Source organism: Trichosurus vulpecula, chromosome 2 (assembly GCF_011100635.1).
Source record: "Trichosurus vulpecula isolate mTriVul1 chromosome 2, mTriVul1.pri, whole genome shotgun sequence".
Lineage (NCBI taxonomy): Eukaryota > Metazoa > Chordata > Mammalia > Diprotodontia > Phalangeridae > Trichosurus > Trichosurus vulpecula.
Window position 1 is genome coordinate 43,260,300 of NC_050574.1, and position 15,121 is coordinate 43,275,420.

At 44.3% G+C, this 15,121-nt stretch overlaps 1 protein-coding gene across 1 annotated transcript; it reads left to right on the forward strand.

Annotated features, from left to right (window-relative positions):
* The first annotated feature begins 291 nt into the window (after window positions 1-291).
* On the forward strand, window positions 292-9,913 carry LOC118838723 (kallikrein-7-like). The gene is given in 6 exon segments (XM_036746085.1): window positions 292-370; window positions 1,526-1,682; window positions 3,215-3,468; window positions 4,811-4,873; window positions 4,876-4,946; window positions 9,764-9,913. Coding segments are annotated over 6 exon segments (774 nt in total).
* The last annotated feature ends 5,208 nt before the right edge of the window (window positions 9,914-15,121 follow it).

A 15,121-nucleotide genomic window follows, 5' to 3' on the forward strand; every position in this document is an offset into this window, starting at 1 on the left:
TTCTCACTCTGACTCTAGGGAGCTATAAAAGAGCATCACTGAGTACCTGATGAGGAAGGCTTTGGGATAAGAATATCTGTATCCCTAAAGTGGGGTGGAATGGGGGGCAGGTCAGACACTTGGATCTCTGAGGGACACAGATCAGGAGGCTCAGATTCCTAGGTCTCCTCGAGGTGAGAGTCAGCAGGCTAAGGCCCACCTGTATCTGATTCTTTCTAGGCATTCCAGGAGAGAAATCACTCAAAGGGAGTGAGCCAGCTGGGAGACAGAATCTAAGAAGAAGACATTGACATGGCCCGTGTGTGCTGCCTTTGGCTGCTCCAGCTGCTGCTTCTGGTAGCTGTCACTTGGGCCCAGGGGACAGTGCGGGGTAAGGCCACAGTCTTCCCACCTCCTACCCCTATAACTTCTTTTGACATCTTCGAGAATGCACCCTTCCATCACGGCTCTCTAAAACGGATCCTTCCCCCTCCATGTGAACCCCTCCCCTACTCTCTTCTTAACCTAGATTTGTTCTCTGAGTGACTCCCAACTTTCTGTGCATGCCTCTTTCTGTTTTATCTTAATGGGTCCTCAGTCTCTCAGCCTCTGTTTTTCCTCTCAACCCTCTCTAACCCTTCCCATATCCATTGCTCCAGGTCAAGACCTTTTCCCTCTATCCATCCCAGCTGATATATCTTCTTATTCTAATGTATCTTTACATGTGTCATCCCTCAGGTTGAGGCCATCTCCCTCTATTAGTATCTCTGAGGTCTCCTTCCTTCTTTCTTTCCTTCCTTCCTTCCTTCCTTCCTTCCTTCCTTCCTTCCTTCCTTCCTTCCTTCCTCCCCCCTCCCTCCCTTCCTCCCTCCTTTTCTTCCTTCTTTCCTTCCTACCTTCCTTCCTTCTGTCTTTCCTTCTCTTTACTCATGCCTCTGTCTTGGTTTTTCTGTATTGTCTCCTGACCATACAACACTTCCCTGGTTCCCAATATCTCAGTTTAGTGATTCCCCATCTCATCATCCCTGAAGCTTCCTTCCTCTACAATTCCAAGTCTGTCTCTATCTGTCTGTTTTTCCCTCTGACACTATAACAAACCCAAACTAGCCTCCATTTCACCAGCCCTTCACCCTATGTCCAAGACTGCCTTTCTCCCTTTCTATTCCTATGTGTCTCTGTGAACCACCTTTCACTTCTGACTCCCACCTCTGTGTTCTTGAGATGCCCCACTCCTTCACTCTGTCTGTATATCTGTCTTTATGCCCCATCTATCTCTCTTTTTCTCCTTAGCTTTCATTCTCCTGACTTGATATTACATATGCCTAGGTCAGGATGTCTTCCCCCAATCCCAATATTCTTGAGGTGCCTCCTGCAACACCCCCATTTTTCTTCCTGCCCCTATATCAGCTTCTCTCTCTGTGTGGATCTCTCCTGATCCTTTTCAGCCTCTCCAGGCCAGGGCTTCCCTATCTTGGTGGTCTTGAGATCCTCTCCCTTCCTCTCTTTCCACCTCCCTGCCCTCATCTGGGGGTATTTCTTCTTGCAGAGACTGAGAGGGATGGAGAGAAGATCATTGAAGGGGAGGAGTGTAACCTGGGATCCCACCCCTGGCAAGTGGCCGTGTTTAATGGAGATCAGCTGCACTGTGGTGGAGTGCTTGTGGCTAGGAACTGGGTGCTCACAGCTGCCCACTGCATGATGAAGTAAGAGGGTGAGGGCTGCGTTGGGGGAGGGTTGTCTGTTTTTTCTTTGCTCAATCTCTTCTTGTCTCTGTCTCTTTTGTGTCTTTGTCTCTGTCCCTCACCTCTCTCTCTCTCTCTCTCTCTCTCTCTCTCTCCTTTGTTTTTCTGTCTTTTGTCTCTATTTTTGTGTCTGACTAGATCTGTGTGTCTGTGTCCTGACTTCTCTCTCTTTCTTTATGTGTGTATGTCTGAATCTGTCTTTCTCCCTCTTTGTTTCTCTGCTCCAGTCTCTCTTTCTTTATGGGCCTGTCTCATCTGTCTGTAGCTGTGTCTGTCTTCCTGTGTTCCAGTTGTAGAATCCACTGTGTAGTGAAAAGAATCTTGGGCTTAAAGCTTTCAGGCCCAGTGGGACTTTGGCCTCCTCTCCTTACCCACCATGGGCATAATGATACTTCTACTACCAACCCGGCTGGATTGGGTGGATCAAATAAGACAATGATAAGTGCTGGGAAAATGTAAGGGATTATTATCGCTGGTATTGTCATTATTTCTTATCAGTAGTATTATTGATGAGAAAAATGAGGCTCAGATAGGGGAGGTTTCTTGCCCAAAGGCGCACTGTGAGTCAGGACTAAATTCTCTTTGTGTTTTTGTCTTTCTCTTCTGGTCTTTAAATGCTTATCTCCTTTGTCTGTTTCCATTTCTGTTCCTGTCTGTCTCTCAATCTCTCCACATCTCTGACTATCTCTGTCCCTCTGATTCTGTATCTCCAGCTCTGTCTTCCTCCTAGTCTCCCTGTCTGTCTCTCTATTCTTCTCCCTTTCTCTTTCCAGGAGTGTAAGAACATAAGAATTCAAAGCTGGAGGAGACCTTAAAGATACTCTAGTCCAGAGAGTCTTAGCCCTGAGCTCAAGGGGTCTGTGGATAGATTTCAGGGGGCTACGATCTTAGATGGGGAAGAAGTATTTTTACTAACCTCTAACTGAAATTTAACATTTCCTTCAATTATAAATGTAGGTAACTGGAAGTATTCTGAGAAGGGGTCCATGACACTAAAAATTAAGAACTCCTGCTTCAGGCCAACCCCTCATTTTATAGAGGTAGATGTTAGGGCTCTGCCTGAGAAATGAAATGATTTGCCCAAGTCTTTTGTCGTTCAGTCCTGTCTGAGATCCTATTTGGGGTTTTCTTGGCAAAGGTATTGGAGTGGTTTGCCATTTCCTTCTCCAGTTCATTTTACAGATGAGGAAAATGAGGCAAACAGGGTGAAGTGACTTGTCCAGGGTCACACAGCTAGGAAGTATCTGAGGTCAGATTTGAACTTGGGAAGATGAATCTTCTTGATTCCAAGCCCAGTGCTCTATGCACCACCTAGCTGCCCCTGTCCAAGGTCACCCAACTAGAAACTGTCAGGGTTAGAAAATCTAGCCCAAGTCTCCTGTTGCTGTTTCTGTCTGTCTCTAATGATCTCCCTCTTCTCTCTCTATCCCTGTGAATATCTGCTGATTGCTTTCAGGCTCAATGCATTTCTAACAGTCTCTTTGACTCCCCAGTTCATACAATGTACACCTGGGCAAACACAATCTGCAGGCGAATGAGAGGGGGTCCCAAGTGATCCAGGCCACCAGGTCATACCGGCATCCTCAATACTCTACCACCACCCACGTCAATGACCTCATGCTGATAAAGCTACAGAGGGCAGCCAGGCTGGGGACCAACATCAGACCTATCACGCTACCCTCCAAATGTGTCTCACCTGGCACCTCCTGCACTGTCTCTGGCTGGGGCACCACCACAAGTCCAGACTGTAAGTCTTCCTCACTAGATACCCTACTGTCCAGCCCCCAGAGACCTAGGCATCTTATCTTTCCAATGCTCAGAGAGGCAGGAATCCACCTATCCCAGCCCCCAGGGATCCAAGCATCTAACCTCTCTAGCCTTAGAGACATAGGCATCCTTCAGCCTCCAGGGTCCCAGATATCCAAATTTTTCCCAGTCTCCAGGATCCAATGTTCTTACCAGCCCTTAGGGACCTGAGAATTCACCCACCCCAGCTCCCAGGGACACAAGTATCTAACACTCTTGGTCTCTAATCCTGAGGGACCCAAACATCTAACTCAACAAGTCATCAGAGACCTTCAGGCATATCACAGAATCAAAATATCCAAGGATCTGAGAATACACAGGGACCTAAGTGGCCACATAGCTCAACATGAAAGATGTCTCATTTATAGTCTCAAGATCAAAGATTTAGAGCTGGAAGGAAGGTCAGAAGTCACCTACAACCTCTTCATTTTTAACCCCAGTCTCAAGACTCCTGGGACCCAAGCATCCAGGTCCCTCCTATCAAGCATTTAGTTGTTCACTGTCATCCTCCTATGTCTCCCAGCAGCCCAGGAATATGGTCCATTGCCAGGTATCTAGTTTTCTATCCCTTGTCACTTGGGGACTGAGTTGTCTGGCCCTTCTAGTCTCATCCAATTGTTCAGCACTCAATCATACTCTGCTAAGAGCTAGGGAAAAAAAATCACATTGGCACCTGTGTCCTGGAACCCAGGTATCTCACTTCCACAACTTTGCAGGGACCCAACAATCCAACCACCGTGTCTTCTTAGGCCCTGGGAGTCCAGGCTTCCAGCCCTGAGATACCATTTTTCAGGAATTTTTAGGCCTCCTGCTCCCAGCCCAATCCTTCCCCCTTATGAGATCCCATCTACCTGCCCCCTGCCCTTTGGCACCTGAGCCTTTAGCTCCTTAAGCCTTTTCTCCTGGGAGGGCACAGGCATTCAGGGCCATGACAGCCTATTTTCTGGATACCCAGGCACCCGAGCTTTATATTCATCTGTCTCTGATTTTCAGGATCAACTCTAAACTTTCATTCCCCAAACTCCCATTCTCCTCGGAACCCACACTTTCTAATTCCCAGTCTCTATCCCTTAGGGACAGTAGTATCTATCCTCATTCCCTTCTGCATTAGAGACCTAAGTATTAGGCATCCCCAGTCCCTGACCACCAAGCTCATGGAATTGGATCAGCTATGGATGCCTCCACCCCACCCCACCCCCTGCTTTGAGGCTTCATGCAGCCTGATTCTACTGGATAACTGACGATCTTGCCCCTCTCCCTCCCCCCCACTCCACTGCCAACAGCAACATATCCAGAACAACTCCAGTGTGCAAATGTGAGCATCATCTCCACTTCGGACTGCAAAAAGTTTATAAGGATCTATTGAAAGAATCCATGCTGTGTGCTGGAATCCCAGGCTCTAAAACCAATGCATGCAATGTAAGTCTCCACATCCTTCTGTCTCTCCTCCTTCCCCCCTCTCCCTCACTCCTTTCTCTTCTCTTTCCTCTTTCTTTTTCTCTCTCCTTCTCTCTCTCCCTCTCTGTTCTCTCCTTCTCTCTCTCATTCTCTCTGTCTCTCCTTCCTCCTCTCTCTTCTCTCCTTATCTCTCTCTCTCTCTCCTCTCTCTCTCTCTCTTGTCTTCTCTCTCTCTCTTCTTCTTCTTCTCTCTCTCTCCTTCTCTCTCTCTCCTTCTCTCTCTCTCTCTCTCTCTCTCTCTCTCTCTCTCTCTCTCTCTCTCTCTTCCTCTCTCTCTCCCTCTCTCTCTCCCTGGAGGGCCCCAGAGATCTATTCTTGGCTTTCTGTTGTTTAATACTTATAGGCAGCTAGGTTGCACAGTAGATAGAATGCTAGATCTATAGCCAGGAAGACCTGAGTTCAAATCCAGATTAGCTGTGTGACCTGGAGGGCAAGTTGCTTCACCTTTACCTGCCTCAGCTTCCTCCTCTTTAAAACGGGGATAATAATCATACCTACTCCCCAGGGTTGTTGTGAGATTTCAAGGAGATTAAATACGTAAATAGTTTTGCAAACCTTAATACCCTCTATAAATGCTAGCTTTTATTGTCAGTGACTGGGATGAAGCCATAGATGGTGGGCTTATTGCATTTTCAGATGATAAGAAGATAAGAGGATAACAGAATATGGAAAGAATTATATAGGCTAGAACATGGGGCCAGATCTATCCAAATGACATCTGAAAGGGATAAATGTAAAGTTACAAATTTGGGTTCAAAAAGTCAATTTCCCAAATATAAGATGGGAAAGCATTATTAGACAGTGATTCATGTGAACCAAATTGGGGTGTTAAGAGACCAAGACCTCAGTGTGAGCTGCAAGTGTGGCCAAAATATTTAGGCTGCAAGAATAAAAGGGAAAGGTCAAGAACGAGGGACCAGTTAGTGTCTTAGTAATCTACCCTGGTCAAATGGTGTATGGAGTATTGTGTTCAGTTCTGGGAATATCATATGAAGGATGGTAAGAAGCTGGAGATGTGAACTAGATAATATAGTTAGGTGTATCTAGCATTGGTTGAATGATGATGGTGAAGTGTTTATCATATTGGAATGAGGTCAGCTTGGAAGAAGTTCTTTAAGGGATTGCCCCAAGCATCGGCCACGGGCCCAGTGCCATTAAACCTTTTTTTTTTAATCAGCTATTTGGAAAAAGGCATGCTTGTCAAAAGTATAGATTACAGGAAGATTGGAGGAGGTGCCTAAGATATTGGATGAAAGAGTCAGGATCTAGACTGGATCAACAGGTTGTAACAATAGCCTTAACTGAGTTAGATTAATTAATGCCAGGGATATAGAAAAACAATAGTTGGGTTTTTTTTCAAAACATCTTTAAATATAAAGAGTGAGAATGTACATCTGGGGAAAAAATTCAGGGGTCTGAGTTGCCCACAAACTCAACATGTACCAATTGTGCACAGGGCATTCCTAAAAGCTAATGCTTCCCTAGGCTTTATGAAGAAATGCACGGTGTTCGGACCAAGGTTGGTAATCACTCAACTACACTTTTCTCTGGTCAGAACACATCTGGAGCCCTCTGAATATCCCATTCCAGTAAAGATGTAGACAAAGTATGGGTTGAGGGAGAGTAATGAGACTGACAAGAGAATTAGATGATACATCATTGAAGATCAGTTGAAAGATCTGAGAAAGTTAATCATTGAAATGAATAGACTGGTCTTCCAGAATTGGAAAGAATGGAACAGATCAGATTTGTTCTACTTGGCTTCAGGGGGAAAAACTAGAAGCCAGGGAAGTAAAGCTAGAGAGGGTCGTAGAGATGAAGATTTAGTCCTAGCTTTCTATGGCTGCCTTGTCACACAACTGGTACATGTTGAATTTGTGGTCAACTTGGACCCCTGGATTTTTTCCCCCAGATGTACACGCTCACCCTGGCAAGAATCTTGCCAGAAATAACTAAGAGAGAGATACTCCCCTGCCCCCCCCCCCCCGCCACCAAGATTGTCACAGGACCATATATTTCCTTTACATTTATAGAGATGGACAGTAGGGGCATCGTTGAACTCCTGGGGGATAACCTCCTCTTGCCATATAACCTGGAAAATTTCAGTCAGCTTTTGTAAGAGCAATGGATCCCCTACCTTGTAAATCTCAGCTGGAATAGAACCAGTACTTAGCCACATGAAAGGAGCCTAAAGTCATTCAAAACCTCTTCCTTTGGAACTTCAGCTAGGGAGGCATTGACTTCAACCTGAGCTGATCAAAACGAGCAAACAGAAAAAAATTAATTCTCCTGTATCCCTTGGAAAGAAACTGCCTACCAATTAGAGCTATGCAAAATGGAATGGATTGCCTTATGAGAGAGTAAATTTTCCATAATTGGAGGTCTCTAACAAAGGGCTGGATAACCCCATCTGGGCTATAATATAATAAAGGGATCATGTGCCGGGGTGGAGGTTGGGGCAGATTACCTGTGAGATCCTTTACCATGATGTATTATGTACATGATGATGTATTAGGACACAATGGGGGCTTACAATATACTGAGGGACAGATTCCAAACATCTATCCTGGTGAAGAGCACAGCCTAGCCTGGGGCTATTATGATCAAAAAGCAGGGAGTCAGGAAAACACAGAGAATCTTTGGGATTGACTGAGGGAGGTAAATAACATGTTTGACTGGAAGCTAAAATAATAATTCCTCCTATTTACAGAGCACTTTAAGGTTGCCAAAACACATTTGTTCCTCACAACAATCCTGGAAAGGAATGCTATTATTATCCTCATTTTATAGTTGAGAAAACTGAGGCAAAAAGAAGTTAAGTGACTTGCCCAAGGTCACACAGCCAGTAAGCATCTGAGACCAGATTTGCATTCAGGTCTTCCTGACTCCAGGTCCAGCACTCTACCCACTTTGCCATCTAGATGCCTCTAGATAACAGCTAGATAGGAGGTTGTGTGAGATAAGGCTCAGTAGATAGATTGGTGCTAGATCATAGAAGGTTTTGAGTACCCCAATTAAGGGTTTAAAATTTCATTCACTAGAGAGTGGGGAGCTACTGAAGATTCTTGAGGAGAGGAGTGCTATGGTCAGAATGGTACGGTCGGAAGAATCTAAATCACAGGCAGTGTCTGTGTCTAAACCACAGACAGTGATTTAGAATGGAGGTGTCCCAGGCACTTTTAACCCTCCAGAGTGGGTCCTGAGCCCCGTGAAAATTTACTTGGGAAATATTTAACAAAATGAATTAAAATAAAATAGAACATAGATAATGTTAATGTGTGGCTGTCTAAGTCAATATGTGACTCCACAGGGGTCCTATATTAGTTGCCCCATTTCTATTTGAGTTGGACATTACTGGTTTTGTGGATACATTGGGGAAGGGGGGTTACTAAAATTAAGATATAAACCAATGAACAGGTTATTTCTAATAGTCCTGGCAGGAAGGAACTGGGGTTTGAACTAGGGTGATGGCAGTAAGGATGGAGAGAAGACCTAGATGGAAGAGGTATGGAGGAGGTAGCCACAACAGGATTGTTTGGAGGTGGGGGCTGAGGGACCATGAAGATTCAGTCAGAGATCGCTTCCAGGCTACAAACCTGTATGTCTAATCTGTCTCTTCTTCTGTCTCTGCCCAGCTCTATTTCTGCCTCTGTGTAATGTCTAATGTCTTGTCTTTATCTTTCTGTCTTCCCCTCCCACTTCCCTGTCTCTTACTCCGTCTCTCTTTTTCTTTTCATCTATCTCTAACTCCCCTTTTCTCTTTCTCTCTCTGTGTCTCTTCCACTGAGTCCCTCTTGAATCTAGAGTTCAGAAGCAGCTAGTTGCAGTGGAGAGGCCCTGGGTAGGAGTCTCAGCACCTGCACTTATTAATGTTCTGATTTTGGAAAAGTCAGTTGATGCCAGAGTCTCGGGAAGGTTGGGATAACAGCGCTTTCATTAATAATCTCCCAGGGATACTGCAAAGAAAAAACTTTCTAAACCTCAAAGTACTAGAGAAAGGTGATTATTCAAAGATGGAAGTGCCCTCAGGTAACATCTAGTCCTCTATTTTATGGGGAGGCTAACTGCGGCAAAAAGACTTGTCCAATGTCACTAACAAGTCTGTGTTAGGACACAGGCTAGAAGTGACATCTCCTATTTCACAACCTAGGAGTCTGCCTACTGTTTCCCCTTCCTCTTTCTGCCCAAGACAGGAGAGGAGGGTTTTAGGAGAACCGATGGTGAGGCAGCCTGATGTACTGTGTAGGGTGCTGGCTTGGAGGCAGAAAGACTCAGGTTCAAATCCCAGCTCTGCTACTTACTAGCTGTGTGACCCTAGGTGAGTCATTTAAACATTCTGCGACTCAGTTTCCTCACTTATAAACAAGAGAGTTGGATGAGATGGCCTCAAAATATGTGATGATCTCATGATGGGGGAATGAGATAAACTCCTTTCTCAGCTCAGTGTCCCAGTTAAGGTCTTTTGGAGCCAGCATTCTCTCCACCAGATAGGACAGTGAGAAGGGAAGCCCTTGTCTACTCTGAGGGATTGCGCCCCAAGGGATAATGCTATGTCTGGGGATGGTCATTGTACATGGATGATTTCCCCATACCATGCCCGGCAACTGGATCCCTTGGAACAATGGCCTCTCTTGCTGGTGAAGACAGAGGAACTTGATGGAACAGGACCAAGCACTGGGCTCTTGGAACTGGGATTTGGGATTCTACGGTCTACTAAAGGCCAGAAGACATTTTCTATGAAACTTAGGGTGGACTTTCCTGTCTCTCTCTCTTCCCAGGGTGACTCTGGGGGCCCCTTGGTGTGTGGTGGAGTCTTGCAAGGCCTGGTGTCATGGGGAACCTTCCCTTGTGGCCAGCCCAATGACCCCGGTGTCTACACTGAAGTTTGCAAATTTATTCCCTGGATCCGGAGAACCATGAGGAGTTGAGTGTGTGTGTGTGTGTGTGTGTGTGTTGGTGGGAGGAATGGTACCTAGAGGCAGAACTCCCAATAAATGTGATATCCACAACTTGTCTGTATTTACATACACATCTTGTGCCCTTGCCTTGAGAAAGGAGAGACACCCTGAAGTTTGGGGCTGAAGTAAAAGTTAAGGACAGGCAGTCTGGGTGGGGCAGAAAGAATATAGAGGAGGGGAGGGATAGGAAGATCCTGGGAAAGAGGTGTCAGTCCCTGAGACTCCAGGCATAGAGCACTATTGACCTATAATAGAATGAGTGAGTCAGTCACTGGCCAGGGTCCTATCAGGAGAAGCCATGAAGTCACGCCTCACACATGCTTCCAGAGGCTTTTTTGGGGCCCTGCCACAAGCCTAATGCTCCATTTTTCTATACCTTGGATATTTATTTATTCATTCTCATTTTAGGAAAATAAAACTTTGAGATCTTTTGGTTTTACAACACCTAAGATTTCATCCCTGTCTCTTCTACATGTCCCTCTCAGAGAGCCATCCCATATAACAATTTTTTTAAAGGAAAAAGAAAAACAGAATAAGAACAAAAGATCAGTCAAACAATGCATGCAAAAATCTAACAACATATACAGTGTCCCACATCCAAGGACCCCCACCTCTGCAAAGTGGTGTCAGGGAGGTGGTTTCTCATATCTCAGGGCCTATAACTTAAACATTTCTAGCCCACATTGCCCCCACCTCTCCCAATGTCATATATACCCCATTCTCTCATTATCCACTTATGTCCCTGCCCATAGCCTGGTCCGATTGCAATGCTTCACTGATGTTATCAATGTGGACACACCCTGCCCTTATGATGCCATTTATAATCCTTGCATGATTTGGCAGATGGCTTTGGAAGTTGCTGTAGCCCCTATATTTCTATGCCTGTAGCTAAGTCAGTGATAGGCCTCTGTGAATTCAGCTAAGCTAGTCCTGGGGCAAGAGACCCACAGTCTGTCATCAGCCTGGACTCTGGTCCCTGCCATCTTGGTAGGACATGCTGGAACCCTCTCTCCACTAGCATAGCCTATGAGCACTTTAAGCTACCCTGTGCCACAGATCAGGCATTGAAAGGGGACCTTAAGAGAGAATCCCTTATATCCCTCTCCTAGCCAAGAAAGAGTCAGTCTGTGATGGAGGTTAGAGAGTGGACACACAGCCTATGTGACAGTTGGCAGGTCACCTGGTGTCTCTGTGCTCTAGATGACTCTCAGACACAGTAGGTAGCCAGTCAGGACCTGCAAGAGGGAATTCCTCAGCTCTCTATGTCAGTGATGGCACAGGCCCAGTAAGAAAACAACAGCAGCAGCAACAACCACGTCACCACATCCTTGTCAAGTTATCCCCATGTTACCTATAGGAGGAATATAAGTCTCCTTACCCTGCTCTATGGCCCCTCTGAGGAAGTGGCTCAGCTGTTCTCAGACCTTTTGGTCTCCAAACCCTTTACACTCTTAAAAATTATTGGGGACCCACCAATGAGGGCTAGTTATGAACATTTACTTTATTAGAAATTAAAATGTCTTAGTATGATAATAAAATAGTTTTGACCTCAAGGACCTTCAGAGGTGCCCTGACCATGTTATGAAGATCACTGATGTAGTGGATGGAGAAATTGGCACCAGAGTAAGGAGGACCTGGGTTCAAGTCCTGATGATGATACATGCTGGATGTGTGATACTCGCTAAATCACTTAAACTCTCAGGGCCTTTGGTGACTACTTCAAACTATCAGTCACACTCGAGCTGCTGCTCTGCCTCAGTTTCAACACTAAGAGTTCTCTATTAGGATGAAATCATAAGTCTGGACCCAGGAGAAGAAAATCCTCTCCGAAGCTTCCCATATTTCCCCATGTTATTCTCCTCTCCTCTCATAGATATCATGATCTGTGCTGAAATGCAGGCTCCAACACTTGATAACTGTGACCATGGAAGTCACTTGTCTCTATAGCTTCTTTATCTGTAAAATGGGGATGATAGCATCTGTAGAATCTACCAACCACATGGGGCTATTGGGAGGATCCAAAGAGATCGAATAGAGTTGCTCAAGACACACAAGGGGTTGTATGACATGCCCAAGGTCACTGGGCTCTGATGTGTGGCATGAGCAAGCACTCTGCCATGAACGCTGCTTCTGACAAAGGAAGTGATGGATGGAGAGTATCCTGAGAGCTCATCAGTGGTCATAGGGTGAGAATGCGGATGAAGAGGAGTGTGGCCACCCCATCCAGCAATGCACATGATGACCCATCGGAGCCTCGTGAGTCGGTCTTTTATGAGTCATTGGGGTGGACCTACATGTGTGTACATATACACAAGCTAATTCATGCAGACTTATACACAATACAAATATATAGATGTTTGTACACATATGCATATATACATAGATAAATATATTATCACGTACAAATATACTAATATATGGACCAGATGATATTAACATTTTATTTAACATATTATATATTAAAGTATATGAATATCACTTAGCCAAAATATATTATCACATGTAAATATATTAATATATGGACTATATATATTAACATTTTATTTAACATATTATATATTAACATATATGAATATCACTTAGCCATCATCACTTGGTAATGTGTCCTTTTGAATTTAACTAGATGAATCTGCCATGGGTTATTAGCTCTTTTTTTTAAAAATAGTGATTTACAGTTTAATAAAGCAATTTCTTCATAATAACCTCATGAGGTATTATTATCCTCATTTTACAGACAAAAAGACTGAGGCTCAGAGAGATGAAATGGCCTAATGAAATGAAGTAAATATGTGATCCAGAAAGGAAGGAAAGAAGCAAGCATTTATTAAGCTTTTACTAAGAATTAAAACCAGGATCTAATTTCAAGTTTAAGGCTCTTTGTCTCACCAGTGTCTCTCTATAATTTGGAAATTTAAAGGCAAGTTTTATTGAGGACTTTTGTCTTCAGTCAGTCAGTAAGTACTTTTTAAAAGCCTCTCCCATATTACAGGCACCAACCTAAGTGCTGGAGATACAAAGAATGGTAAAAGACAAGCCCTGCTTTCAAGGAACACACCATGGTCATTTTCTTCTGTGACCCATCAACCCACTTCCCTTTTCTGATGCCCCTTCCTCCTTTTGTAACAAAGAGAAACAGCCAAGCAAAACCAACTGGTAGGTAGAAAGACCTCATCTGAGAGTGGACATCACCTTCTGCACCCATGATCCTTCACCTCTCTGCCAAGAAGAACAAGGAAATGTGTTTCATCATTTGTCGTCCTGGATTAAGATTGGTCCTGGTACTTAAACTGCCTTGTAATGTCATTATAAGCACTGTTTGCTTAGCCTTCTTCCTGGCACAGAGTAAGCTCTTAATAAATGGTTACAACCTACTGACTGGGCTTTCTTTGTTCTAAAAGAATTCATACCAGTTTTTCCATGTTTCGCTAAATTCCTCGTATTTGTTCCTCATTAGTAAAACAATATTTTCCTCAGTTCAAATCTGGCCTCAGATACTTCCTAGCTGTGTGACTCTGGACAAGTCACTTAACCCTGTTTGCCTCAGTTTCCTCATCTATAAAATAATCTGAAGAAAGAAATGGCAAACCACTTAGTATCTTTGCCAGGAAACCTTCCCCCCCCCCCACCTCAAAAGGGTCATGAAGAGTCAACAGGACTGAAAACAACTGAACAAAAACACTGTGATGTATACAAAGTTTGAGAGATATAATTTCTGGGTAATTAACAATTTTATTAATCATGCTAGCATACAATTAACAAATGGGACCAGTGACACTCTCAAATGCCAAAGATCCCTCATGGAACCCACTCAACACGTTATGTCCTTGGAAGAGTGGGTGTTCCTGAGGGTGGTAATCAACTCTGATTGGTTAACAAATAATGAGAGAGAACGGATGTTATAATGAGAAGTGGACCTATTCTGATGGGGAGGGTGGTGAGGATGTGACTTTGACCTCTTGGTTTTAGTCAGAGACTTATCTATACCCCTATCACCCATCTGAAAAAAAGGAGAATTCACCTTTTCCTAGACCTAAGTGAAACACAGCAGGTGGGAATCCATCAATTCACCTAAACTAAAATTTCTTTACCTTTTGAACAGATCTGAGTTTTCCCTCTCAGTATCAGCCCTGCACTTCAAAGCTTGCCTGAATAACTTACAGTGGCTAATTTCTGAATGAGGAAGTAGAAAGGGGGAAAACCTTAGTCCTAATTCAATAATTAGCTATTAATAATAAAGGAAATAATCATTTCTCTTCACCTTCCATTCATTCAGCTGTCCAGCCACGCTGACCTACTCCTGTTCCTCCCACATAATGCTCCATCTGTAGTCTCCTCGCCTTCTCACAGACTGCCTCTTACCTCCTCACCCACGCGCCTTATAATCCCTGGCTTCCATTCTGATTCAGCTCCAACACCACCTCTTGAAGCAAAGAGAGCTTTCCCAGTCTTCCAAACACCACCTTTCCCCAACCCCAGATGCCTGAGCCTTCTCCTTTCAGGTTATCCTGTACACGCTTTGTATGTATCTTGAATATATCAAAGTATGTACCTTTTGCGTCCTCCCATGAGAATACATGAGGGCAGAGACTGCTTTGCTTTGGTCTTTCTATCTTAGCACAGACCTCTGGCTATGTGACTCATGTTCCTCAGTTCAAATCTGGCCTCAGGCACTTCCTAGCTGTGTGACTCTGGGTAAGTCACTTAATCCTGCTTGCCTCAGTTTCCTCACCTGTAAAATGATCTGGGGAAGGAAATGGCAAACCACTCCAGTATCTCTGCCAAGAAAACCCCAAGTGGTGTCAGAAAGAGTCAGACGTGACTGAATATTTTCATGACTGAGCAGTCACAATCCCCTTTATGAGGAGAGCAGAATGGCCAGAATTGGGCCCCAACCTCCTGTTTCTCCTCCTGGCAGGAAGCCGAATCTTCCTTGAAGAAGGGTGGTGGTAAAAGTCCCTAGAGATATCTATTCTTACTTCCCCATGAGCAACATCTAGATAGATCTGTGTGGACACATATAACCTACATGGGCAAAGCAACACACTGCACAGACATCCTTATGTTTTCCTTTGCTTGTTTAGGGTTATTAACTAAATTCCCACAATTCTCATCCACTATGTTTTAGGTGTGGTAACAAAGTATAAGTTTATATTTTCCTTACAACAATGTTATAACAGG